At 45.4% G+C, this 26,893-nt stretch overlaps 2 protein-coding genes across 11 annotated transcripts in view; one reads left to right on the top strand and one right to left on the bottom strand.

The window, feature by feature from the left end:
- The window catches only part of RAF1 (Raf-1 proto-oncogene, serine/threonine kinase), a 66,213-nt gene extending 49,164 nt beyond the window's left edge, over window positions 1–17,049 (top strand). For 4 of the 9 annotated variants that reach the window (XM_032121123.1, XM_032121122.1, XM_032121116.1 and 1 more), the window contains exons 6-20: window positions 766–923; window positions 1,837–1,935; window positions 3,368–3,521; window positions 4,984–5,043; window positions 6,124–6,129; window positions 6,814–6,841; window positions 6,933–7,060; window positions 8,053–8,170; window positions 9,421–9,505; window positions 10,407–10,583; window positions 11,432–11,478; window positions 12,861–12,979; window positions 14,235–14,366; window positions 14,941–15,075; window positions 15,989–17,049. In XM_032121123.1, the coding sequence (XP_031977014.1) occupies window positions 766–923; window positions 1,837–1,935; window positions 3,368–3,521; window positions 4,984–5,043; window positions 6,124–6,129; window positions 6,814–6,841; window positions 6,933–7,060; window positions 8,053–8,170; window positions 9,421–9,505; window positions 10,407–10,583; window positions 11,432–11,478; window positions 12,861–12,979; window positions 14,235–14,366; window positions 14,941–15,075; window positions 15,989–16,129 (1,587 nt within the window). In that variant the 3' untranslated portion in view covers window positions 16,130–17,049. The remainder of the gene's footprint in view (window positions 1–765; window positions 924–1,836; window positions 1,936–3,367; window positions 3,522–4,983; window positions 5,044–6,123; window positions 6,130–6,813; window positions 6,842–6,932; window positions 7,061–8,052; window positions 8,171–9,420; window positions 9,506–10,406; window positions 10,584–11,431; window positions 11,479–12,860; window positions 12,980–14,234; window positions 14,367–14,940; window positions 15,076–15,988) is intronic. The other 5 variants (XM_032121120.1, XM_032121118.1, XM_032121117.1 and 2 more) reach the window with 5 other exon arrangements.
- Window positions 17,050–17,852: 803 nt separating this feature from the next.
- MKRN2 (makorin ring finger protein 2) lies at window positions 17,853–26,837 on the bottom strand. Of its 2 annotated transcripts, XM_032121128.1 has the most exons (8): window positions 26,735–26,837; window positions 26,093–26,221; window positions 24,942–25,096; window positions 23,960–24,264; window positions 22,982–23,196; window positions 21,912–22,022; window positions 20,745–20,889; window positions 17,853–20,252 (listed from the first exon to the last, which is right to left on the bottom strand). In XM_032121128.1, exons 1-8 carry the CDS (start codon window positions 26,758–26,760, stop codon window positions 20,109–20,111), a joined length of 1,230 nt encoding a protein of 409 aa, XP_031977019.1. In that variant the 5' UTR covers window positions 26,761–26,837; the 3' UTR covers window positions 17,853–20,108. The 2 variants fall into 2 exon arrangements, with proteins under 2 accessions (XP_031977019.1, XP_031977020.1); XM_032121129.1 differs by lacking the exon at window positions 24,942–25,096 and having other exon boundaries at window positions 26,735–26,821.
- Window positions 26,838–26,893: the final 56 nt, after the last annotated feature.

Here is a 26,893-nt window from a genome sequence, read left to right as displayed (position 1 = left end):
AAGGATTGTCACTGACATCCATATGAAAGGTTAGGATTGATTTACAAAACCTGAAAGTCACTTTATGTCTACATTACATTTAAAAAAAAAAACTACAGGAAATGCCATCTACAGTTGGTCACCAGAAAATGAGTATTTTTCTCCAGATCTGGAAGAAGCTGAAATTTGGAGCCTTCCTCCTCCCCAGTGTGTTCTGGAAGAAGAAACCCCTTGGTTCATTTGAATCTTTTTTCATACTTCAGAAGCTTTTAAAAAAGCAAAGTAGGCTGCCATTTTAAAAAAGTAGAAATTCCTTAGACTATTTTAATTACTAAGGAATTTATTTCTCATGCAAGGGATATTGGTTAATCATAAACACCAAGAGTTTTGGCTAATAAAAAAAATGAGGTGGGCCTTCTGATCTGATCCTCTTCTATCTCTTTAGTGTTACTGGAAACAAACAAAAACCCCAGCTCCTGGCTCACACAGCTGTCACCTTGCTGAGCAAGAACATTGCTTTTGCATTTGACAGAACACTTGTCCTTTTTTTTTTTCCTTGATTGGTTTTTTTTTGTAAATAAAACCCTCAGTGTTTCTAAACTTTCCAGGTTTCCAACCAAACTGGAAATCCATGCCAGAATATTCAAGTGTGGTTTTAAACTCAGTAGCAATCTGGGGGCTCTGATAGCATTTTAGCATAGTTGTTTATTTCTTCTGTTTGAAGATCTAGATCTCGGTTAATGAAGAGCTAATGAGCTTGGGTTAATCACTTGCTGTGTTTTCCAGGCTCGGAAGACATTTCTGAAGCTAGCCTTCTGTGACATCTGCCAGAAGTTCCTGCTTAATGGCTTTCGGTGTCAGACATGTGGCTACAAATTCCACGAGCACTGCAGCACCAAGGTGCCAACCATGTGTGTGGACTGGAGCAACATCAGGCAGCTCTTGTAAGGACTGTTCCTTTCTAATGGCAGCAGCAATTCTGCGTGGCAGTTGGTTTTGTGTCTCTTACCACAGAGATCCTTTTGGATTGTTGGCAAGTGCAGTCCCCGTGGTTGGTGTGCAGAGTTGGGCATTGATTTCATGAAACACCCAGCAATGAGTGTCTGTTTCCAGGGGGAGAAAGCCATTCATGTTGACTGCATTTTGTTCTTGCTCTGAATTTTAGTATTCTGGGACAAGCAAACAAATACCTGGAATGACCAGGCAGTTGCTCTAATGCCCTCTGTTTGAACAGGGGGACAGCAATTCCTCTCACACAACACTTTTGGTAGGAATAAACCAGGCCATGATTCAGTTGGATTTTAGCTGTTGGAAGCGTTGGTGTTCACTGTTGAAAATGGTGAATGGTGAGAAAACAGATGAAGGATAATACTTTCCTAATACCAGTTACAAAAAGTTGAAAATTGTTACGTTAGAAGAAGTCCTTTTATGCAAAAGTGTTAAAGTCTGTAATTGTTTTTATGTGTCTTAGTGATTGAATTTTTTTATAACTAAACTTGGTCATGTAGTTACACTTTTTCTCCTACTAAGAGAGTGCAGGATGACTTGTGCCACTTGGTGTTACCTGGCTTTAATAGAACTTAATTGTGTCAAGTACCCTTTCAGGAAAATCCGAAGTCTGATATAAAAAGATTTTGTCTCTCAAGTTTAGAAAGAACACGTGGAACTTTTCTTTGGGAGTCTGAAGGCAGAGGTTTTAGTTGTACACAGAGGACAAACATGATGTTAAGATAGGAATGTGTTCATAAAGTTAATCATGCTGCAAAAAAACAGCCCTGTAAATTTTCAGCTTTCAAGAGCATTGTACAGGAGGTAGTGTAGCAGTTGAAACTGTAATTGTTTTTGTTGATATTTCAGATTGTTCCCAAATTCAAATATCAGTGACAGTGGTGTCCCTGCACTACCTCCCTTGACAATGAGACGGATGCGGGAGTCTGTCTCCCGGATACCTGTTAGGTAAGCTTGTATTTCCTGTCATTTCTCTTTTGGGAAATACACTTGTTTCAAAACAATCAATCCAAAGCAACAAAAGACCCCCAGCTCCTGCAAAGCAGAGCGATCTGATAGAAGGTTGGGATGAATGTGCAAGGCAGCAACACCACTTCATCACAGACAGTTCTTTCTTGTTCTTAGATCCACCAAAACATTGAGTTGAGATTTTATAGTTTAATTTTTAGCCTTAAAATCTTAAGGTAGGGTATTAAAGGCTTTTTGGAGACCTTTGTTTTCCTGCCTAAGAAAATCCAAGGCTCCCTTTTGGTATTTTTGTGAACAAATTTCATTTATCTGATCAGGTAGTGTGCATCAAGGGTTTGTGTCTCATGATGGATGATTCACATCCATGAACTAAAATAATGCTCTGATATTTATGATGACAGATAGGAGTTTAAAGAGAGAACAGTGGGAACTGAAAATATGTTCCTCTTAAGGAAAATTCTGAATACCTAAAGAGAACATTCCTGTAGTTTTAAGTGCTGAAATGTGTCCCTTTGCAAGGGGCCTGTCCCCTGATCCTAACGTGTGCCTGTATTCTTTTCCTTGAAATTCTAGAGGCTGAAGAGAGCAGGCCAGCTTTTGTTTTTTCTACACCCATTTGAAAAATCTGTTCAGGAATGAGGCACAGAGCACGTAGCTGACTTGTAAATGGTTCTATGTATTTATTTCTTTACTTTAATGGGAACTTCATCAGGAATTGATCTTTGCCATCTTACTCGTATTTCCAGTGTTGTTGAACGGTGACTTATTAACTTAATAGATGTTTTGAAGGGTTTTGTGAAGGCTGGCCCATTTCAGTTAAGATACGTATGTGTTTTGGGATCCTTACGGTCTGAGTGGCCTTAGCTGTGATTTATAACTCTTGGTTGAGCTGGATTTTAGTCTTGGCCTCCTTTTAACTGGTGTTGGGTTTCATGACTTCCTTGCTGGCTGTTCTGTGCAAACCATTGAACAGTCTTGCAAAGCTTTACAAATTCAGGGCTTAGCTCTTAAGCTGTGCATTTAACAGGCTTGAAATGAGCAGTTTGTTTAATTTCACAGTCCTGAATTCATCTTTCAGAGCTGGTATTTTGTCAGAGTATTAAACATGATTTGATGGGGATTGAGGTGAACTGTGGCAAAATTTGTAACAGCAGAAACAGACCTCAGCTAAACACACTAATGAAGTATGTGAGCTGACAAGATCTTCAAGTTTTTAAAATTTATTTCTTAAATTAAACTGGGAATGATTCAGCTGACCAAATAGTGTAGTTGATGTGTAAGTCCCAGCTTTTTCTCTGCTTGGAATTATGTGTATATTGCTTTTGGACAGGTTACATTGAACAGTGTTTTTCACTTGCTGGAGGGGAAAAAAATAACCACAACTTTCCCTTTCTCTCTCTTTCCTTCTCAGCTCCCAGCACAGGTATTCTACACCTCATGCCTTCACTTTCAACCCATCTAACCCTTCCTCTGAGGGCTCTCTGTCCCAAAGACAGCGCTCCACATCCACACCAAACGTGCACATGGTCAGCACCACAATGCCTGTAGACAGCCGGATAATCGAGGTAACGCTGCTGGGGGCAAGGAGCACAGAGTTAAACTAAAACTGCCACTGCCCATTAATAGTCACTGGATGGTTTTCCTTCTTGCCTTTCTGTCATTTGCTTACTGTTTGCTTCAGTTGGCTGAGTGGTGAAGAGTTTAGAAGACATATTTGCATAAGAAGTCAATAATTAATTCTTGCAGTCTATCAACTTTGCTGGAGTAATAGGCAAATTTTAGGGGTGTGCAAAGATGGGGTGGAGCTTAACTATTAAGCTCAGTTTCATGAAGAACTGCTTTTTAGCCATGTCTAAAAATGTTCTTTCAAATTTAAAAGTCTGGGTTTTTTTGGGGGGCTGGTGTTTATTTTAAGTCAGACTAAAGGTGCTCTAAGTCTGGGTGTAGTTCTTGGACTTGGAATGCTCAGGTAGAAGCTTTCTGGTGATCTGTTTTGTCTTATACCTGTATGGAATTAACAGCAGTTCTGGGCCTGTGGGCTAAAGCCAGCTCTGTCTGAGACACTTTCTGCTGTTCCTTGCCTTCAAGCATCTTTTTCTTGGATTTTCCTTAGACTGGCAGTGAGAGACAACCCTTGGAAATCAGGCCTAAAGTGTGGTTGGCTTTTTTAAATTTCGTTTTGTGATAACCTTAACAAAATGGTGTGGAGGAAGGGCTGGCAGGAGAAAGTGCAGAGCTGCAGGACTCCGGAGAGAGTGAGCACTGTTTGTTGCTTTTGCCTCTGGAATAGTTTAAAAACTCTTGAGGCCAAGCAAAAGCCTTTGACTGCTGAGTTCCCCTGCATCTTCAGCTGGTGATTTATGGGCTTCTGTGAAATGTGAAGATACTCTGAAGTGAGAATTCCTCTGGACCTTGGGAACAGTACAAAAGTGCCCTGCAGCCCCAGGAAGCATTTTTGGCCAGAGGCTTTTTGTCAGCTGGGATTTATGGGGAAAGGTGTCCTCCCTTTCTCTTTGGGTTTCTTTGGCTCACAGCCCTTTTTGCTGCTTCAGAGGCCTGGCTGACCATCTTGGATGGCACAAACCACAATGAAAGTGCTCTAGAAAATCTGAATTACTGAGCTTGGTAGAGTGATGAGTCTTTAAGGAGCCATTGCTTGCTTTATTCTTTATGCAGAGCAGTAACAACAGAAAAGCTTTCTATTCTGGCTCTTTACGTTATCATAAAGATCGATAGTTGTTAGGTCCTAAAGGCTTTTAGAAGGCCTCAAAGCAATGCAAAAAGAAAGTAGCAGAGACTTCCTAGTATACCAGGAGAAAAACCATCATTACAAAGTGGTTTACCCAAGGATAGATCCTAGTGAACCTCTGGGTTTGAGCAGGAATACTTAAAAATTTTACTGCACTTAATTGTCATTTATCAAGCAAATTAGGTTACTTTTTCTTTCATTTAGCCTAACATTTAATTAAATTTTTTTTTTTTATACTTCCTCTGTTCTTTTCTTTTATCTCTTACTGTGTGGCCTAGAATAACAGCCTGAATGCTTCTCCCAGCTCCTGGTGCAGACGGTTTTGTTTGAGGGGAAGAGTAGGTATTTCCTTGATGCCTTTTGTTTTCTTGTGATTAACAGGATTGCTGTAACTTGTAAGCCATGGCAGTGTCCACGTGAAGTGTTTAATCTGGAGCTGATTTGATGAGAATCTTTCCAGCATGTTTATACTCAAAATATTGAGGCTGTAAATGGGAAGAGGCAAATTGATGAAGAGCTTCATGTTTAGTTTAGCTGGCTGAATTCATCCTCCTCTGGATTTGAATAGACTTGGATTAGAATGCATTAGGTCACACAGTCTTTAAAGCAAAACCTTCTCAAAACACATCCATTGTGTGGCTTTTTTCCTCTGGAAACTATTTTTATTGACTGTACCCATACAAAGCCCTGAGATTAAGAACAAGTTGTACTGTTTTTATTTCCCATCAAAGTAAAGTTGACAGACTACAGCATTGGGGATGGTGTTACTTGTGTTGTAAGAGCAGCTCTAAAGAACAGGGGATTGGTTTGTTTGCTGTTGAATTCATAAGCAAATAAGAAAATATTCATATCAGTGTTGAAGCTCAAAAATACTTTTTCAAAGTAAGAACTCCATATCATGAGTACGAGAAACATTTTAAATTCTTTAGTTGTCCTTTGCCAGCTTCCTTGAAAGCAGTTACATTCTCTGGCTGATGTACAAAACCAAGCATTTGTTACTCATTCAGGTTCTGAAAGGTTTGTTATCCTTAAAATGAACAAAAATAGTAGATTGGAGAGTTCTTCATTGACAGTTCTTGCAGATTTTAGTCCACTCAGGTGTTGAGCAGTGGCCATCTGCAAGAATGCTGTACATAGTCCAGCCTGGGTGAATGCAACTAATGAGCTAAAACAATGTATTTCATAACTGAATCTTTGCTAAGGATAATCTTAATTTGAAACTGGGTAGTGGAATGTGGGCTTGTTCTGTCCTCCTATCAAATCTGACATTTATTATTCTACTAATTAGTTAGAGAGTTTGAATTGACTTCTGTTAACTTTGACGGTGTTTAACCTCTCTGTAGTGCATGTTCTTGCTTTGTACTTACACAGTCCCTGGATATTTTCCCTTTCCTGTTTGTACTTTGGGATAATACAAGTGGCAGGTGAGAAATGCTGTGGAGTGCTGTTTGTCAGAGCTTAGTTCTCTCTTGTGCATGGCTGTAGAGTTGTGTTGTGCCCGTGGCATGAGGTGAGACTTGTGGCACTGTCCTGGTGACCTGTGGGAAAACACTGCTCAAATGCCCAGTTCCCTGTGGGAGTGTGCTTGGAGAAGGAGAGGGGTTTGAGTAGGGGCACTCGATGTAGCCTTTTTGGGGGTTGAAGTAGTGTGGTAGAGTTATTTCACAATGGATATTGAGTTGGAATATTTGGGGGGTTTTTAAAAGCCCTGCTTTGAACCCAAAAGCTGTTTGGGAGTTGTCCCCTGGGGACAGAGGCTGTCCCAGGAGCTCTGTCCACACCTGGAACATGAGCATGAAGTGCAGGGGGAATGCAGACAGTACTGCTGCTGTTTCTTCTTGTTTTGTGTCCTCCTTTGTCCTCTTTCCTTTCTGGTAGCAGTACTTTTAATATGCTGTGAGTCTTTTCCCTGTTTTGTAAGAATTCACAAATTACATGGGTTTCCTGCAGGATTGGTGTGATGAGCAAATCCCCAATCCTGGAGGTCTTGGCCAGTACTGTATTGCACTTGACCAAAACTGGCACAGCAATTTCCACACCATCCCTGCTTGTTCCTTTGTGTGCTCTCACATATTTATTAACTTTATTATCCATCTTCTCTGTTGCAGGATGCAATTCGAAGCCATGGTGAATCAGGTATGGTTTCAAAAATCAAACATATTCTAATATGATTTGATTTGTTTGTTTTCTTGTTCATAAACTGTTTTCTTGTATTTCTATCTTAAAGCCTCACCCTCTGCTCTGTCTGGAAGTCCTAACAATATGAGCCCAACTGGCTGGTCTCAGCCTAAAACCCCAGTCCCAGCCCAAAGAGAGAGAGCCCCTGGATCTAACACACAAGAAAAAAACAAAATTGTAAGTACGGTGATATTTGTTCTGATTAAAAAATAGTTAAACTGTGCTGGGAGGAGTGGTGTGTTGGGATAAATTTCTGCACTTCCAGGTGCAGGTAATCTTGGATTGCTCTGTACTGTGTATACATTTCAATTTTAATTAATTTGGGAATGATGGCACTACTGCCTTGGGTTATACATGCCCAGAACAAAGTGTTCTGGGTTGCAAATGAATTTCAGGCAGTGGTGTGACATTGTTTGTCAGTGCAGGTCCAAGGATTACCTTTTAAATCTTTAGAGGTTGCATCTTTTTGATTCTGTTTTAATATATTTAAAATTGGCTTTATTAGCACTGTTTGAACTGTGTTGCTTCCATAGAAAGTGGATATTGATAATGCCTTCATTTTCATTGGAGAGTCAAATGGCTTAGGGATAAACAGATTTAACAAAATGCAACTTTTGCCTCAAAGGTTTGATTTTTAACTTAGGGATGGGGGGAAAGAAAGAAAGAGAGAAAAGTTAGAATAATAATTAATAATATCTTCAATGTTTTGAAGGCTTCTAAGCTTAGTGGGATTCACAATTTTTTCTCACTAAGACATTCTAGAATTTTGCTCTTATCTGTTTGGCTTCTTCCATTTAAATATGTAAAAGAGTTAGAGAGTTTTAGCATTGTACTTTTGAAGTTTCTTAAATATTTCAGATGTTTTTAAATAATTGATTGTAAAATATTTGTTCCTCTTAGGATCTAAGATTAGGGTTTAATTTTCTAGTGCAGAACTTCATGATAAGCAGTTCAAGACATCCAAGAAAATGTGGTGGTTTGTTGTTAGGATTTTTTGCTAAAAACCCCACCACCCCTGACAAACTGAGGAAAACAGAAATCCAAACTGCAAGACAAGCCCCTCAAGGTTTCAGGTCATCTTGAACTTGTATGAAGGAAGTTATTTAATTTTTTGTGTGTCTGTATAATATAAGCAGTTAAACATTAAAGCCTGTGAATTGTTGTTGCAGAGGCCTCGTGGACAGAGAGACTCCAGTTATTACTGGGAAATAGAAGCCAGTGAAGTCATGCTCTCCACCAGGATAGGCTCAGGCTCTTTTGGGACAGTTTACAAGGGCAAGTGGCACGGTGAGTCTTGATCTGGTGGGACAGCAGTCCAGGGAAGATGGATTTGGTGGTGCTGGGAGCTCATCTGCCACCAAAGGCACGGGGGAGAAACAGGAGCTGCCTTACAGAGCAGCACTGAAATGAAAGCAAAGCACAGGCACCAAAACCTGAATCTCCCAGCTGCATCTCCATTTCCACTACACTGATCTCCTCATTGCTGTGTTCTACACCAGCTTGCTTTTTGAAAAGGGTTTATTTTCTATTAGCAGGGAATTTCCACAGCCTGATGTTAAATTATATTTACCTTCTTTTAATACCTTTGTGGTTTAATTAGCATGCTTCATTTCAATGTGGGAGGGAAAGGAAATCAGCATAAATTGCTTCTACTGTGGGGTTTTTTCAGTGAAAAAATGCTGAATGTGAGAGTTTGATACGTAGTTAGTGGGAATGTTTTGAAAACAGGTACCCTGCAGAGCTGCAGAATGTTTCCAAATTCATGGCTTGTGATTTTGAAAAGAAACACAGAAACCCTTTCAGGCTCTAATTTAAATAGCAGTATTGTCATTAGAAAAGGTGACAAAACAAATTTCAGAAACTTATCTGCTGCCCTCTATTTTTAATGAGTAAATACTTGCATGTCTCAAAGCCCAAGTATTGTCAGCAGCAAGGGAAGCAGTATTGTTACACTAAAAGTAATGAACATCCTGGTTTTCATTATGGAACTGAAATGGAACACAGAAATCAAGAGGAAAAATAACTTCAGTAATATTTCCGTGAACAAGCTAATGAAAAATAATTTCATATTAAGATGTATTTTAACAGAACATGTGCACCTCTTCAAGTATCAATAATTAAATTCTTAATTAAAGCCATTTAATGAAGGAGAGGTGTTAGGTTTTCTGATGTGCTCAGCTGAAGGGCTGTACTTTCATAAATAGTTTATAAACACATCAATGTTTAAATTTGATAATAAAAACAGGTGTGTGTGTATGTCCTGCAAAGATCATTTTAGCCAGCTGTAGCCCTTAAAAAATAGAAGGGAGGTGTGTGAATAATTAATTAATGACTTTCTCCGTTAGACTGAAATTCAGGTAAATTAACTGCTTGATACCACAGAAATTTGTCTGCAGGGAAATCTTGACCTTTGTACAAATTAGTAAAGGTGTGCTATGCACAAATTAGGAATTATAACTACAATATATATTAATGTTATTTTGGAGAGGAAAAGAAAGCTGCATTTTTAGCAACTTTGGTGGTAATTGTATTTCCAGGGGATGTAGCAGTGAAGATCCTAAAGGTTGTGGACCCAACCCCAGAACAGTTCCAGGCTTTCAGAAATGAAGTGGCTGTCCTGAGGTGAGTTGGTGTTTCCCTGCTAAATCCTGGCAGTCCAGATGCTGCATCCCAGCCCTCCCTGGAGCCTTCAGGCCCAGTGTTGTGTGTGTGATAGGCACAAAAAGCAGATTTCCAGAGAAGAATAAAAAGTGTGTAGTGATAATTCTGCATATTCTGTGGAGAGACTGAGTTGTAGTTCAGGTGTTTCTGTGGTATGTTAACACCCACAATTGTTCAGGTCACACTGGGCAGTAAAAGGTGAGGATCAATAAATTCTGCCCTAATTCTCACCACCAGGCAAAGTACTTGAACTGCTCCTCTTCAAATTGCAGCATCATAATTTTTTTTCCTTAAACATACACACTGATCAGTGTAACTGTTTTCTGCTTTCAAATACTGGGGTGTTTTTAGTGTCCAATGAAGTATCTGTGATGTTACTCCTGAAAAAGAGCAAATTAGGTACATAAAAACCATCTCCTCATATGATAATTCCTTTAGGGTTTATAGTTATGCTTTGGTTTTCTCTTGGGATTCAGTCTTCTACCTAAAGCTATCACTTTTTCCCAGCTTTCAGGGTGATTTCTGTCATTCCAATAGCTTCTAATACCACTTGCAAGTGTGAATGTTGGTTATTGATATAAAACCATTTGCATTTTCAGACATCCTTTTCTTAATTGTTGATTTAAAATAACTAAAAGGAAGTGTTGTAACTAAAAAGCAAAAGCCCAGCTGATTTTATTAAAAAAAAACCTATAAAAATTTGCAACTGTGGTATATTTTTATTATTTGTAAACCCAAACTTCACTCACACATTGGCCTAGGATTCCAAAGATGAGATTCATTCAGCCAGGAGTGCATTTTGAAAAACCTTTGAAAGCGTTTTCGATGCAGCCACTGATTTCTCCTCATGCTCCTCTGTTAGGAAGACCCGGCACGTGAACATCCTGCTCTTCATGGGCTACATGACCAAGGACAACCTGGCCATTGTCACCCAGTGGTGTGAGGGCAGCAGCCTCTACAAACACCTGCACGTGCAGGAGACCAAGTTCCAGATGTTCCAGCTCATCGACATCGCCCGGCAGACGGCGCAGGGCATGGAGTGAGTGGGGCTGCTCTGGCCCTGCTCTGGGGCTTCCTTCCCTCCCCAAACCCGAAACACGGAGGGCTAAAATAGCCACAGGGGTGTACCAAGGAGAGATTCTTCACTCGGCACTGTTGGGTGCAGTTGTGCTTTGATTTAGTCATTTTTTCCCATGGATTCTTGCCTTGGCTCATGTAATTTATCAGTTAGATTTTCTCTGTTTTACCTGCTTTTATAGCTTGAGGTCTTGCTGTAGTGTGCTAGATGCAATCCTGTTCTAAATACAGAATGAAGGGGTTTTCCTCCCCTGTGTTACTGTAGCACTGCAGTGTTTGACACACACTGATTTATACTCTGAGGTGGGGGGTGGCTGCTCTGTTCCACAGGACTCACACAGATGCATTTGGAAACATTTTCCAGCTGTCTGAGTTGCTCCAGGCCCCACCTCTCTGCTCTTCCAGCCCTTGTTCTGATGTTGGGAGCACAGAAGCAGCTGCTGCTGCCAAAGCTCGTTCATTTTGTAGATCAGCACCCAGGTTTCCAGTCAGACACCAGAAAACTGGGGACATTTAAATGAGGAGAGTTAGGAACAGTAAACTTCAGCACAGGATACAGATCTCATGCATATGAGGACAGTCCCAGTTTTCCAGGGTTAATGGAATTGATGCCACTCCTCCTTCCTGACATTTCTTTACTGCACTGAGCACAGCTACATTTCTCTGTTCCCAAAGTAGACTCATCCTAAACAGTCAGAGGTGTGTGAAGGGGTTGGGTGTGTAATAAACTGAATAAACTCTCTGTGGGGAATGAAAATGCTGTTTGTGAGCAGCCTTGCTAATGGCTCTCTTCTGCTTTTCCCTTCACAGCTATTTACATGCAAAGAACATCATCCACAGAGACATGAAATCCAATAGTATCCTTCCTGAACCTTCTTTTCTGCAGTCAGGCACTGATTTATTGCTAATATGGAGCTTTCTGTGGGGGTTGCAATAGCTATTTCAAATATATTTTTATATATAACTGCTGATGAGCAATCCCCATTGATGAGCAAGAAGTTGCTGTCAGCAAGGACTTCCACAGCACATCTGTGCTTGTTTACCACGCTTGGGATAAAAATGTGCAACAGTTGTGCTCCAGAAGTCTCTTTTTTTACTTAAGTGGGTTTATTCAATCCTCTGGTACCCAAATGCTGCACTGCTCATTGATGGGAGGTGTGTGTGCCTGTTCATCTGTGTGCACACATGGGTTTGGTTCTGTTTCTCGTGTACTTTTAATATATTTAGAACTCCTCACACGACTGGCAGAAATGAAGCCAGAAATCTTACTTTAAACTCAAGAAAAGGCAGCCTTTTACCATTATGTTTCGTGCAAAAATACTTATTTAGTGATGCATCTGGAGTGAAAATGTTGGGAGCTGATGTCTTTCACCTTTGAAATGCCTGCTTTTGGGATTGCCAGGAACATCCATGGAGCTACCAGCAGGAACTGGGGCTTCCTTCCATGAAATGTGAGCAGGATGTTTGGCAAATGTCAGCATAAAAAAATACACCAAGTTCAGTAGTTCCAGAATGTCAGTGGATGCCCATTTTCAGTTAGACTAAAAAAAACCCAGTTGTAGTGTATAGGAGGCCAGGAATTTGTGATCCCTAATAATGATGATCATTTTTGTGAAATAAATTAGCTCAGCTCCTGACATAGAAATGAGAAGGAGTCAGTCATGTTTATATTTCTGAATTATCTGTTTGAACTTGCAGCATTCCTAAGTGAAATCATTCAATGATATCTTCTTAAAATAACCCCAGCAAAGAAAGTGCTGGTATCCACAACAGACAGATCCATGAAGGAGATAATTATAGTCTGCATATATTTCCAGTTACAATCATAGTTAAATCTCAGGAGATCTGCCAGAGAACTTCATGGAAATAGATTTTATTTTGATACTTATTTCTCTTTGTAATTGTTTTATTTTATTTTTCTTTTCTGAGTTGTGAACCCTCTGTGCTGTTTCCCTTTCTCAGCACCAGTTACTTAAGGAGCTGCAGGCATGGATGGTAATGAACTGTTGATTTCTGTCCTAGCTCACCATAAAGATAAATCTACAAATAATGTTGGAACATCTGCTCTGGTTTAGTGTTAAATGTTAATTTAAACACGGCTGCCATAAAAATCCCTTTTCCTTTGTTTCACATACAGCTCACAGCAGGTTTAAATAAAACCATCAGTACTTGCTCGTCAGGTCAGAAAATACACTACTCTTGACCCAAGTTTTTTTCAGTTTCTTTAACAAAAATACAGATATATTTCTTCATGAAGGCCTTACAGTGAAAATAGGAGACTTTGGTCTGGCAACTGTAAAATCCAGGTGGAGTGGATCCCAGCAGGTGGAGCAGCCCACGGGCTCGATCCTGTGGATGGTGAGCAAAACATTTCCTGCTTTTAAATGTTCTCCTCGTGCATCTGTCACTCAAACACTGTTTTGGACATTCAAGTCCATTAGTCCTGTGTAGATTTTTATCCCAGCTGTAGGACAAGCTAAAATTGAAGTGCTGGAGGGCTTAATTGTGTAAAGTAGGCACCAGGCACCCAAGAATTCTGCTTTGGGGTTTGTGAGTTATTTTAAATATTTAGGTCTGCCCATATATCTGGAAATGTGTATTAAAAATATCAGGATGCTTGGCCAAGACTAGTTTGTGCTCTGTAAAATACACACATCACCTGAAGCAAAGTTCCAAAAGCAGGAATGTTTTTTTCTTTAAAAAAAATTTATAAAAAGCCAAAATTTTTAAAAGATTCCCATAAAAGGATTTAAAACTGATTTACCCAATGGTATACAATGTATTTGTATACAGGAAACAGACCTTGGGGAAGAAAAACCCTGCATATTTGCTCTTTGCAGGAATTTAAAAAAAAATCCTTTATTTTAGTAATTTCTAGCCCATCTGTGCTGAGCTGCCATTACATAGAAGGGGAGGTTGTTTCTGTTTCCTTGAAAGTTCCTGTGATCCCTTACTGGGGTTGTTGTGCTGCTGTACTTCAGTGCTTTGCTCAATAATTCTGAGGGAATTCTTTAGGAGGGGAAAAAAAATCTTAGCCAATGGGAAAGTTATTTTAATGGTTTACACCTTGTTTTGTTCAATCATTCAATGTTGGTTATTTTAAGAAGCTTCATAATTTTGCAAATATGTTAAAATGCTCCTGCATTTCTTCCCTGATCCTCAGTATGTGCTGTTTTGTATTTGGCTTTCACATCTCCTGACCATGTTTTGGTATCAATTTACAAGAGATGAGAATTTTGTATTTTTCCCCTTTAACCTCGATACCAGTTTAAGAACTGATGGTGAAACTCAGGCTCAGTTCTGGGTAAGATGTAACAGGAGTCACTAAACATTGCAAATCCAAATAATATTTTTTCTAATGGCAAAATGCTTGTTCAGCTAAAGCATTGCTTTTTTGTGTGCTCTGAACTGTATTGATATTTTTAATAAGATGTGGAGTAGCCCTCCCTGAACTTCCCCAGAGCCTTAAGTAAGGCTCATCAAAGGCTTGGTATCCTTTGCTCACTGATTTCTAGGTCAGCTCACTGTCTCTGCTTCCAAAATACTTTCCCTCCTCTTGTGTTTTCTCTTCCTAAGTTCTGTTGTTGTTCATCATTTGTTTTCCCCCTGCCAGGCCCCCGAAGTGATCCGGATGCAGGACAGCAACCCCTTCAGCTTCCAGTCAGACGTCTACTCCTATGGAATAGTGTTATATGAGCTGATGACAGGAGAGCTGCCCTATTCCCACATAAACAACAGAGATCAGGTGAGAAACCCTCTTGGAACATTCCAGTTTATTTCTGGGCATGGCACATTCCCTTGGCCTCGAGAAAAGCAGGATAAATACAAATGCAGACCAGCTGAAGCGATGTTGACAACCTGCTTTGTTTTACAGTAAATCTGGAACTGAATGTTCACCTCAGTATTGACAGTGCAGGTACTCAAAGGAAAAAACCTCCTTGTTTATAAACATTTGAAATGCCCTGTTAATTTATTCTCGGGTTAAAGCTTTTGCTGCACAGTAAAATCTTGTTTTATACATTTGCAGTTATGGGAAATTCCCATTTTAAGTATGTGTTAAATATGCTGCTGTTACATCAGGAAGATCGGATTTGGTGCTTTTTACTGGGGGGAAAAACCCAGTGACTATTGTCAAACCACTGAACATTGAATATTTGTGTTTAGTCTTTACTAAGCTGTGCTGTTACCCAGCCAGATCTGCGGGGCTCTCTTGGTGTCCTGTGGGACTGGGTTTCATCACCTTGGGAGGCACTAAAGCCCCCCAGCAGTGAGGCCCCTTGTGTAACCCGGGTTTTGTGCTGCTTTGTGTTGTTTTGCAGATCATTTTCATGGTTGGCCGGGGCTACGCTTCCCCAGACCTCAGCAAGCTGTACAAGAACTGCCCCAAAGCCATGAAGAGGCTCGTAGCAGATTGTCTGAAGAAAGTGAGGGAAGAGCGACCTCTGTTCCCACAGGTGAGTGTGGTGTTCTGCTCAGGAGTGTGAGGATTTTATCGACAGCCATTAGCACACACAAGAGTCTCCTCAGAAGTTTTGGTTACGGTCAACTGCAGCCTGTGTCCTGTTTTTGTCTCAAGTCACAAAGCAGCTCTTTGGGCAGTTTGTATTTTGGTTGAATTTGCAGTTTCTGTAAAGCTCATGAAACACAATATGCAGCAGCTGCAGGCTGAGGCTGTGCTGGACTAACACCAGAGCAGGCTTTCAACACCTGACCTCTCTAGAGATAAGCCAGACCCCACCTTGACACAATAAAAATGAAATCTATCTCTGGATATCCATTTTATTTTAAAGTAGGGTTGAGGGAAGTGAGAGGCCACTCCTCCTTTCCTTCCCCACAGCTGTGAACAAGCAAACAAAATCCACTGGGGGATGTGAATTCATGTAGCAATTTTTGGTATTTTTACAAGGGATGCTTTCACTGTGAGGATGGTGAAGGTACTTTTTTATACTCATTAAATAGCTGGAATTAAATATCAGCAAAATTTGGAAAAATAACTTCTTGCTGTTGCAATCAAGTCTACCTATTGTTTAGAAAGTTCTTTCTAAATGTCAGGCAGAAGATGCAGTTCCTTCCCTGTTTACTGTACTGGAGGATGGTTTAGATGCTTGTTAATTGATCCCAACGTCTGTGAACTGATGCAAAACAGCCTTCCCACCCTCTGAAACTGCCTGAGGCCCCTCCCAGCACTGACAGTGGGTGGCAGAGTTGGATTCCTCCAGCCGGAGAGGGGTTTTCAGCGCCCCAGGGAGCATTAAAGTTAAGCTTAAGTTTGCCATAATTGAACTGGGTAAGAACTGAATGAATGTTTGAGATGGGAACAGGGAGCTGCTGGTCCCACAAGCCTCTTTACTCTGCTGTTTCCCTCAGATCCTGTCGTCCATCGAGCTCCTGCAGCACTCTCTACCCAAAATCAACCGGAGCGCCTCGGAGCCGTCCCTGCACCGCGCTGCCCACACCGAGGACATCAACTCGTGCACGCTGACCTCCACCAGGCTGCCCGTGTTCTGAGCTGCTCCTGCCCTCGTGCTCCCGGCGTGGAGCAGCAGGAGGAGCACAAGTTGTGCTTCCCATGCCTCGGTGTCCAGGCTCCTCCAGCAGGATCCTCCACGTCCCACTTGGACAAAGAAGCTGCTACGGATTCGTGCAGTTCTCAGCCTGCAGGGACACAGCTCCTCATTGCCTTTGCTACCATCTCTTGTTCTGGGAGAGGTAACAGACTACAAATCAAGAGATCTATTACTATTTTTTTAATAGATGCACTTGAGCCTTATTTTCCCCTTCCCAGAAGCGATGGCTGTTTCTTTGGCAGTGGCTCTGGCTGGGTTTGATCTGTGCTCAGTGGGGGTGGCTCTGAGGACAGGTGCTGTTCTGGTGCTCTGACTGCCCCATGCCAAGTGCCACCTCACCCTGGGGAGTTGTGCCTGGAGTGGGAAGAGGAAATAACTCTGGAAATCAGCTCCTGCCTAAGAGCTTCACCAAGCCAATGAAATAAGTTCAAATGCTAATTCAACACAAAATAGTTTTGCAATAGTTTTGCACATAGAAGAAAAACTCTTGCAAAAGGATGGAATCTGTTGTGAATTGTCCTGCTCAGAGAAGGAGGTGAGCCAGTCCTGCTTTGGTCATCTTGAGAAGCCTCCAGCTGCCTTTGGTACTATGGACCCGTTCCTGCAGCCCAGCCAGGGGTGAGTGAGGAAAGCTGGGCTGGGGGCTGGAAAAGGCTGAGGGATGTTCCCATCTCCTGCAGAGGCTGCATCCCATCGGAAGCTGTCGTCCAAGAGATGCACTAGCAAGAGGAAACTGAGCATATACAGTTTTTCTTGTTGATTTGGGTTTTAATTTTGTTTTTATTGCTCCTGAGAAAATGCATTTATTGTAAGCCAAGGTTCCTCTGATTATCTTATTTTAATAAAATAAATTAAATTTTAGGTTTAAGATTCAATGTCATCATTTTAATGTAGTCATCCACAGTTCCGAGCGGGACATCCGCATTTGGAAAACTCAGGAAATGACATTGTGAATAATTTTAAAAAAGTAACTGATAAATAATAGCAGGGCAAGTAAAAACACACTTGATAAAACCCCCCCCATTTCCAGTCACATGCCAAGGCAGTTTTTCTCCTCCTGCAGTGATGTTTCAGCAGCTCTGGGCACCCACACTGATGTGCTCTCAGGCTCTTTCCCTGCACCACTTCTGCTCGGTTTTCTCTTGTTCACTGAGGTGCAAGTGACTGTGTTGCCTTGGCTGAACTCCATGGAGGACAGGAATAGGTGGTTGAATCTAAAAATGGCTTTTTTTAAATTGCAGTCTGGTGAACTGTGGTTATTGGGGCACGAATGGAAGCCCAGTCTGGGACTCTGCCTTCCTCTGAGTGCACAGCTCCTGGGGGCCCAGGGAGAGGTGACAGGGGCTGGCTGTGCCCTCTGGCACCTCCACCCCAAAGCTGCTGGGCAGAGTTGCTGCCTTTGCTGGGAATTGTGACAGTCTCTGTGTCCAGCTCTCCCTGTAATGCCCAAACAGCCACTGCAGCTTCACATTTGCAGCAACAAAACCCCACAGAGCTCTTGTGAAAGGGAGGAGAGCCAGACACAGAAAGAACCTCCAGTGTGTCCTCAGAATATTCTATAACAGAACAAAAAGGGTGGGACATGAATCCCTGGGTGATAACTGAGAATGACCATAAGCTTTGCTTCCTCAAAAGGAAATTGAGACTTCAAGGAGACTGTTCCATATAGTTCTGCATGGTTTTTAATAATAATCTTGGTATTTGGACTGCAGCTCTCTCTAAACATTATTTATCTCTAATTTTAACTTCATTACAATAAGCTTAAAAAGGGGAAGAAAAAAAACCCAGAACAGGTAAGCTGCTTTTACTTTAACTCTGATTTCCCAAAAGGAACCATTAACCCATGATTTTTAAACCAGATTATGTGTCTCTTGAAAAATTTAAATATTTTTGGTTAATAGGTTTATTTTAACCAGCACTTGCTGCCCAGTTAAATGAAAGGTGCTGAGTGAAGAGCTTAGAAACTCAGACCTTGTAAGTCCCTGGGTAGCCTTGAAAAACAAGTTACCTTTTTCATTTCAGACTACTCCTTGTGGCTTCTTGGGGAGGGTGAGGGCTGAAGTATTCTGTGGTAAAAGAGTGCTTGGGTGCCCTTGAAACATCAGCTTAGTGTGTGACATGTCTCTTAGGGATAATTTGCCTTCTTCTTTGTAATTAGTGCTGACTAATTGCACTCATTGGACCTCAGAGCTTCACTGGTGCCTTCATGGGCCAGTTTAACCAAGAAGCTGGGAACTGATGTTTGTTCAGACACCGCCAAGGCCAGGCCTGACTGTGCAGTGAGCACTGCTAAAAATTAACTTTAGAGGGGAAATAATGATGGGAAAGTTTAATTTCCAGGTCAGAACAGAGGGCACAGCTGGCACGGGCAGTGCTGGGCAGAGGGGAGGAGCTCCCCCCTCACAGCTGCAGTGTCACCATCCTGACCCAGAAACGCCAGCAGCAGCTGAATGGATAATCCTGGAGTCACTGCTTTGGTGCCAGTTAAAGATGTCTGAATCCCAGATTAGGGTTCCTGCTGTTCCCCTCCCAGCAGGGACCCAGATCCTGCTGTCACCAACCCCTGTTTGCCCAGCTGGCAGCAGCTTCCTGCCCAAGTCTCTCTGAATCCATTTTGCCTCATAATCCCCCACCCCGATGGATCGAGATTGTGGCCATCACCCAGTCCTGTCACTGATCCTCAGGTGCTGATTACAGACCTTCCTGCTCTTGGCTTTTCTTTCTTACACATTTTAAAGTATTATTTTGATGCTTTTATATTGCTATAGATAATAACCAAACCAGTTACACACCTGCCTTCCATTGCACCCCCACTGTTCTAAAATAAACCCCACATCTCTGTTTATATTTACAAACACTGAGCAGTGATTTACAAGGACCTGAGTCAGGCTGACAGCTCATGCTCAGGTGTGTCCAAGCTCTTCCTCAGCAGCCACTTGAGTGCACACTGAATTCTTGGTTCAACTGCAAAGTTAATACAAATGACTTGGCAGAATTAACTTCTGCTATCAGATTTTTTGCCACACAAAGAGGAATCACATTTTTAACAAAGCCAGAATTCAGTTCTGTTAACCCAGCAGAGATGTGCATTAATCCCTCAGCCCTCCTGGGCCTTCAGCACTGCTGGGGAAAAGGTGAATGGAGGCACTGAACTGCTGCAGAGCCACTGCTGGTTCTGGGGCAGGACTCTGGCCAGCATCAGTGAGAACACCTCACTTGTGCTGCAGTTCCCAAGCTCCAGATTGTGCAGTAAGTTCAGTTTAGCTCTGCCTGTGCCACCAGGAATCAGTGCAGCTGCATTTGCTCTACAGCAGGTGCTCCTGGAGCCACTCCTGACTCTGAGCACTTGAATTAGTGTAAAACAGGGGTGGGAACCTGACTGGCAGCACCTGGAGAGCCAGGCCCTGTCCAGCCCCATCCCCACACCCCCTAAGGGTGCAGTAAACTCTACTCTGAACTCCAGGTACTATTTGAGGTATAATATACCAGCTCCTTTTTAAGGAGGAAACCCTACACTGACTGTTACTCCCAGTGGGTTTTGTAGTTACACATTTAGCTGATTTAGTGAAGGAAAAAAAAACCCCAAAGCACCCAAACTCTATTTAGCAACAGTTTTTACCAGCTTAAGCTTTCACTGGACCTGTATTTACACTACCACTCAGCTCACAAGACAGCATATGTTAGGCCAGAGAGGGATAAAACCCTCCTGGGATTAAGGGATTTTTTTTCCATGCAGCCAATTTATTTTTTTTTTTAAATATATTTTAGTCTTTTTTTGTTGCCATATAAAAACTATCTGAAAACTTTACCAGGACTGCACAAGTAACCACCAGGGCACATTTGTTCTACCTGTGCTGGAGGGAGTAAAAGCTTGGCTAATAAACAGCTGCACTGCTGGGCTCCGAGGGGCTGTGGGCTCCTCACTGGGCAGCAGTGGGATCCTCCTCAGCCCCCGAGAGGTGCATGAACAGCTCCCCCAGCTCCGTGACCTCGTCGTCCGCGCCGGGCGCGCTCCGGCTCTCCCTGTCCTCGATAAAGTCCCACAGGCGCACGGAATTGAAGAACTGCAACAGAGAAGAAGCTGCCTGAGCACCACCCAGCCACGGTGCCAGCACAGTGCCGGCCTTGGCACTCCTCTTTCCTCTTAAAAACCAGTCACAAGTTGAGATCCCAAAGCTGGGTTTGAGCTCAGGGCTGGCAGCCAGGCTCTCGTGTCCCAGAACAGTGAGGGGACACAGCTGGGGCAGAGCCACACCAGCTGCTGAGGTTTCACCCTTTTCAGCTGCCTTATTGCCAGCACAGGAGAGGAGCTTCTGGTACTGTGGGTGGAAGCTTTAAGGCCAGAATTGCTGTGAGGAAAGGTTTGCCATGGAAGTACTGGTTGGAAAAACAAAGCAATGATATTTCTCAGTTAAATGAGAGGCACCTTCTGTCCCCAAGATCAAACCTTTGCCTGAAGGGCCATTCAAAGATGGTTTTTTCACTTGTCCTGCATGGCAGGAAACGTTCCCCAGTGGCACAGGTGCCCCTGAAATGAGGTTCTGGACACTCCTTACCCGCACCGTGCCCTCGGAGCTGAGCTGCTTCCGGGGCTTCTCAGGCTCAGCCCGGGTCCCGTCGGGATAAGCGTGCAGGTAAAGACACTTCCCTCCAAAGGGACACGTTCCTTTCCCTTGCTCAAAGTACTTGCAGGGCTTTTTCCTGAGTTGGTTAGAAGAGAGAGGGTTACTGCCTTCAGCTGAAGGGCAGGAGACGCAGTTCAGTCCCCACTGCCTCAGTGATGCTCTGGTAACACAGCCAGAGCTCTGGCCTCCCATTCCCCAGCCGAGAGCAGCCAAACAGAGGGCAAAGATCATTAAAAGGGAACAAAAACACATAAAAAAGAACAGCATCATAAATCAAATAAAATGGAGCTGCCTTAAGATGTGGGAAGTGAAGGATGTTCAAAGAACATCACCATGAGCCAAGCAATTACTGTTTTCCAGCCTGTGTTGTCTCCTGCATTTCCCACCACTGAGTTTTTATGATCCAATTCCTCTCCTCATGTCCTCTGAAGGCTCTGTGCCAGTACTTTGTTAATTTAAGTTTCCCTCAGCTCTGCTGGTCACCCAAGCTGTCCTGGCTGCACAGCAGTTCCAGGGTGGGTCCTTACACAGGACCTGGGGGTGCTGGGGGCTTGTTCTGCAATGAAAAACAGCTGCAGAGGAAACTACAGGCCCAGCTCTGCCTGGTTACCTTGAAAAGAGGGAGCAGGAGAGAAGTGACAGTTTCTCAGTGCTCTGGGAAGCACAGGCCTCACACAGTGCAGCCAGACTGCTACTGGACAACACAAGCCCTGCAGTCCTGGAGCACTGGCTGTTTCCAGCAGGCATTACAAAAGCCACATGAATTATTATCCCACTGTTACATTTTCCTTCCCTGTTTGCTCTCCTCAGTCACCAACAACCTTCCAGGCCATTGTGGCTGAGGGATCCACAGGAGCCACATGAAGCCAATTTTGGCAAGTGAGCTGAAATAGCTTCAACATTTCTGAGCAGGGAGGCTGAATTTCTGAACTGCAATTACACAGCCACAGAGTTGAGCAGAAGTGTGAACAGAGATGAGGAGCTCTCTCTCTGCAGAATGGTAAGTACATTAAGTTTAAAAATAAAGGCTCAGCAATTCACTGAGTCTTAGAGCAGCTAAAGAACAACGTGAGGAGTGTGGGTGGTTCCTGAACTTACCCCACTCCCTGCTTAAATGCTTCAATCAGCTCATTTTTCTTCTCTTGCTCTTCCACCCAGTAAACGCTGGGAATGACAAACTCGGAGATCACCCGGCACTCGGGGCAGGACCTGGAGGAACAAGACAGAGCAGAGATGCTCTGGGACCTGCCCAGACTGGAACCCTCCACAAATCTGCCACAAGCAGTGAGGATCCTCCCCAGGGAAAGGGGATGTTTGTCACCTCAGGCAGCAGACACCTCCTCCCACGTTAGCACAGCACTTTGGTGTGCATTAGTTGGGAGTTCCAGCTGGGATAACCCAGTTCAGGGCACCCCAGGGCTTGTGTTTGTTTCTGGACTTGAGCAAAAGCAAGGGAGGTTTTCTCAGTCTGCAGGAACAAACTGTGTTCCCTGAGTGCAGCAGGAAGCCAAAAACCCAAAGTAAGGTGTCTCAGCCTTTTGAAATGCAATGAGCTGATGGCCACTTCACTGAAATGTGGAGTAAAAGTTGTGCAGAAAAGTCTGTTTTGGTAGAAGACTGAAAATATTTCAGTCTTCTTGAGAGATGCTCAAGAAAGGAAACTTCCCTAATTGGACATCTTAAATTCTCTCATCTGAAGAGAACATATTTGGAACACATTTCTTGTAGAGCTAGAAGATGAAGACACTCACTCAGACACAGATAAATGTGTGGTTAGTGGGACATTTACCTGGAGCAAGCTGTAATTTAGGGGAAAATCCTGTAATTAACATACATAGGGGAAAAAAAGGAGTTCTTGGTTTTGCACACAGGTCAGTGCAAGGGGCAGAGCTTTTCAAGGTCCCAGCTGTTGCAGAGTCCACTCTGCCCACTGACCACACAATCAGACAGGGCTGAGCTGCCATGGGCCAAACTCTTCTCACAGTGGAACTGTTACCAAAGGGCACCCAGTGCATCCTGCTCTCGTGGAGGCAGCTCTCATAGCCAAGTCCTGGGCCTGGCCAGCACCTGGAGCAGGCTCTGCTGAGCTCTGTGAACATTTGCAGCTCCAGCCTCCCCTGTGAGCAGGCTGAGGCCCCTCTCAGGCCACAGCAGGTCACACAACTCACTTGATGATGGGGTTGTCGAACTGCTTGGCACATCGCCACTGGCGGATGCAGGACAGGCAGTACGTGTGGGTGCAGTTGGACAGGATCCCAAACCTCCTCTCCGAGGCTGAGGGTTTCTCATACACCACCTCCATGCAGATGCTGCACACCTTGTCCTGGCTGGCCTGGAAGGCAAAGGCCCTCTCCATGTCGTGCTCAAACGTTGCCATGCACATCTGTCACGGGAGAGAGTCACTGTGAGTGCAGCCCACCTGCCAAGCCAAAGTCCCTCTGGAAAGGATCCACTGCAGGGAAAACATGGAACACTCATCACGGGCATCATTCCTGCTTGTCACTGTCATAGCTTCATTTAAAGAACATTAAATTTAATAATATATTTCAGCCTTTCATGTTCTCTCAGCTGTCAGAAATAAAGATGCCAGGGTGCTTCATTCACCCCTTTCTGCATCTCTGTCAGGGAACAGGTATTGAATTACTTGATGCTTCAAACATCCCCAAAAAACATCTCACTGAATAGGTGCCACACTCAAGGTGTTCCTCTCATTATAATTAAGGCCACATTCATTCACCTAATTTTTACCCAGTTAAGGAATTAAGTCTCTTATTTCAGGCTTTCCTCCAGCATTTCTCATCCTAGCAGTGACAATCCACAACCCATTCACACTCCCACAGCACCGCAAGGTGAGCTGGTGACTCAGTCAGAGGCCTCCAGAAGACATTCTCCTGGGAGACTTTCAGGGTGCTGTGGGAGAAGGCTGCAGGCCAATCCCTGATGAGGATGAAGTGGAAAAAGCCCCAAGCTGCTACCTGCAGTATCACTGCCAATTCAGCCCCAGATGCTTGAGCAGAGCACTCTTAGCACCTTTCTCTAGACAAGCAGTGAAACAGAAGCTCTTTGGAAGAGGCTCTTCTGCCAAAAGCACTAAGACAGCCCAAACCCCGCCCCGAGCAGAGCAGATCTCCCAGGTCCCCCTTTACCATCTCGTGGGCCTTCCTCTGCTCCTGGTCGAAGGGGTGCAGCACCTGCAGGCCGCAGATCTCGCACAGCTCCCCGTGCAGGTAGAGGCAGCGCTCCCCGAAGTGGCAGGTGCCGGCGGCGGCGTAGGGACACAGCTGCTCCCCGGCCCCGGGGCAGCCCCCGGCGCCCGGCTCCCCCAGCCCGCTGCAGATGGCCTCCAGGTAGGAATGGGGCTTCCCCTCCTCGCTGTCCCCGGGCTCGCTGCAGCCCAGCACGGCCCCGGGGGCACCGGGCTGCTGCTTCTCCTCGCTGGAGCCGCACAGGTCTGGGAGGGACAAGCACAGGGCACGGCGCTCAGCCCCCACCGCCGGCTCCAGAGCCTTCCTCTCCAAATTTAAGGTTTTCTTCCCAATGGAATCCCATCTCTAAGCCCTTTCTGCTCATGAATCGCAGGGATTTTCCCAAGCTGTTTCCTGTTCACAGACAGACTCCAAGAATCACAGAATCATTAAGGCTGGAAAAGACCTCCAAGCTCATCAAGTCCAACCTGTGAGCAGCCCCCACTCTGCCATCCAGCCCAGAGCACCGAGTGCCACATCCAGTCTCTCTCTGGACACCTCCAGGGATGGGGACTCCCTTCCAATGCCTGACCACCCTTTCCATGAAAAAATTCTTCCTGATGTCCAGCCTGAACCTCCCCCGGCTTGAGGGATCAAACAGTTCCTCTTGTCCTGTTGCTGACTGTCTGGGAGCAGAGCCTGACATTCCCCCCACTCCATCCTTCTCTCAGGGTGGACAAAACACTCCCAGCTCATCCCTCAGGGAGCAGAATGGAAGCAGTCACTTCACAGGGCCATTGAAAGCGACTGGCAGGCAGAGCACCTCCAGGAAGGAGGCTCCAGCGGCTGGGGGTTCTGGCTGGCCTCGAAACTCCGATAACCCCGGGAGACAGCACCTCCCTCCCCACAGCCCCAGGGCCGAGCAGAGCAGCCTCCCACTCACTTCTGTCCCGGAGCACCAGCGTCCTCTTCTCCCGGCGGCTGCGGGCGCTGCCGGGGCCGTGCTCGGGGGGTGCCCGGGGGCTGCCCGGGGCCGCGGGGAGCGGCGGAGGCGGGGCCGCGGCTCTGCCCGGCAGCGGGAGCCTCACGTGGTCATACCTGCGGCAGGAAAACCGGGATCACGGCTGGGCACACGCCAAACCCACCCCTAACAGCCGCTGGGACCATGGAAACAGCCCAGTAAAATGTGGAAATACTCCAGCAGCAGAGCACGAGCAGCCGGGGAGGCAAGGGGCTGCTGCAGTGGAGCCCTGAATGTGCCCAAGTGCTACAGAATCTTCATGGGAGCAGAAATAATGCCCATCTGTTGTTTCTGGGCCTGTACACGTGCACCAAAGTGCCCAAATTCCAGCCAAACAGCTGGAGTAAAACCACACACAGCCTGCAGCCATCACTCTGAGCCCTGGGAGTAACTCAGCCCCATTCCACGGCACCAATCCCAGGTGAGCAGCTGATGGAGGCACTGATGTCCAGCCCTTGATCCCGGTCTGGCACACGGATTAGGCACGGCAGGGAACTCCAAGGTGAGCTCCAGGCTCCTCACCCAGCAGGGAATTCCTCCAGGAAGGAGCCAGGGGCTGCCCTGGGCCACATCCCTGAGGGACCACTGCACCAACATCAACCAATGCACAGGATTCCCTGGAGCATTCCTCTGGGAGTTTTAACCTGGAGAGCCCAGCGAAAGGTGTGGAACTGCTCAGCCTTCCCAGCAACCCAGGGGCACACAAGGAGGGCACTTTGCTCCGAGGCAGAGCTGGAAGTCCCCAGGTTTGTGCACTGGAACGTGCTGGAGGGTGGCTTGGAGCTGCACCAGGAGCTTCCACCCTCTCCGTGGCCATTCCACACGCACCTGCAGCTCTGACTGCAAGAACTGGATGGAAAACACACGTGAAACCCAAAGCCTGCTTTTGACAGAGCAAAATAATCCCTGAAGCTGAGCCAGAGCAAAACCTCACTACTGGATGTGACAGCTGCTTTTGGCTCTGGCAAAACTCGCATTCAATGAATTATTTCATTCTCTTTCCTCGCTCTGTGACTGGACACGGCAGGACATGAGCCCTCCTGCCCTCCCAGCGCCCAGGGAGGGAGGCTTACCTGCAGCGGGCACCGTAGGCACACTGCCCCTTCTGGTAGTACTTGCAGATGGTGGAGGATTTGCTGCTGGACAAATCATGGGAGAACAGGCACTTGCTTCCCTCCCGACACACGCCCTGCAAGTAGTACCTGCGGAGAGGGGCAGCTGGTGAGAGCAGGCGCTGCTCCAAGGAGGAATGCTTCGGGTTGGTTTGTTCCCCAGAATCACCGAGGCTGGAAAAGCCCTCCCAGACCACCGAGCCCAAGCTGTGCCCCATCCCCGCCCCCCAGCCCAGAGCGCTCCCGGCGCTCCTCGGCCCCTCCAGGGACGGGGCCTCCAACCTCCCCCGGGCAGCCCCTTCCGTTATCTGATCACCCTTCCAGCGAACAAAACTGCCCCGAGGAGACTCGGAGGAGCCTTGCCACGCTGACCTCGCTTGTTTCCCCGCGGGGCCGGGACCCCGGGCGGCTTCGGGGGGAGAGCGCGGGGCCGGGGCCGCGCCGGGCGGGGGACAAGGGTGACCCAGGCGGCATCCACGACCTCCAGCTCGGCGCGGACCGGCCCCGGGGGGAGTGCGGGGGGCTGTGAAGGCGTCCGGCAGGGGCTGAGGGGGTGCGTGCGGGCCGTGCGGGGTGTGAGGGGTGCGGCCGGGCCGCGCTCACCTGCACGTCACCTGCTTGGTGCTCATCGTGCCGCCGCACCGCCGGGCCCGGCCGGCTGCTCACGCCGCGCACCGAGGTTCCGCGGCGCGCGGCGGAGGGCGGGGCGCGGCCGTGGCACCGCCCCGAGGTCGCGGCTCTGTTTCCGCCCGGAAGCTTTGT

This window comes from Corvus moneduloides, chromosome 11, assembly GCF_009650955.1.
Source record: "Corvus moneduloides isolate bCorMon1 chromosome 11, bCorMon1.pri, whole genome shotgun sequence".
Taxonomy (NCBI): Eukaryota; Metazoa; Chordata; class Aves; order Passeriformes; family Corvidae; genus Corvus; species Corvus moneduloides.
This window is presented reverse-complemented; position numbering and strand designations above follow the sequence as displayed.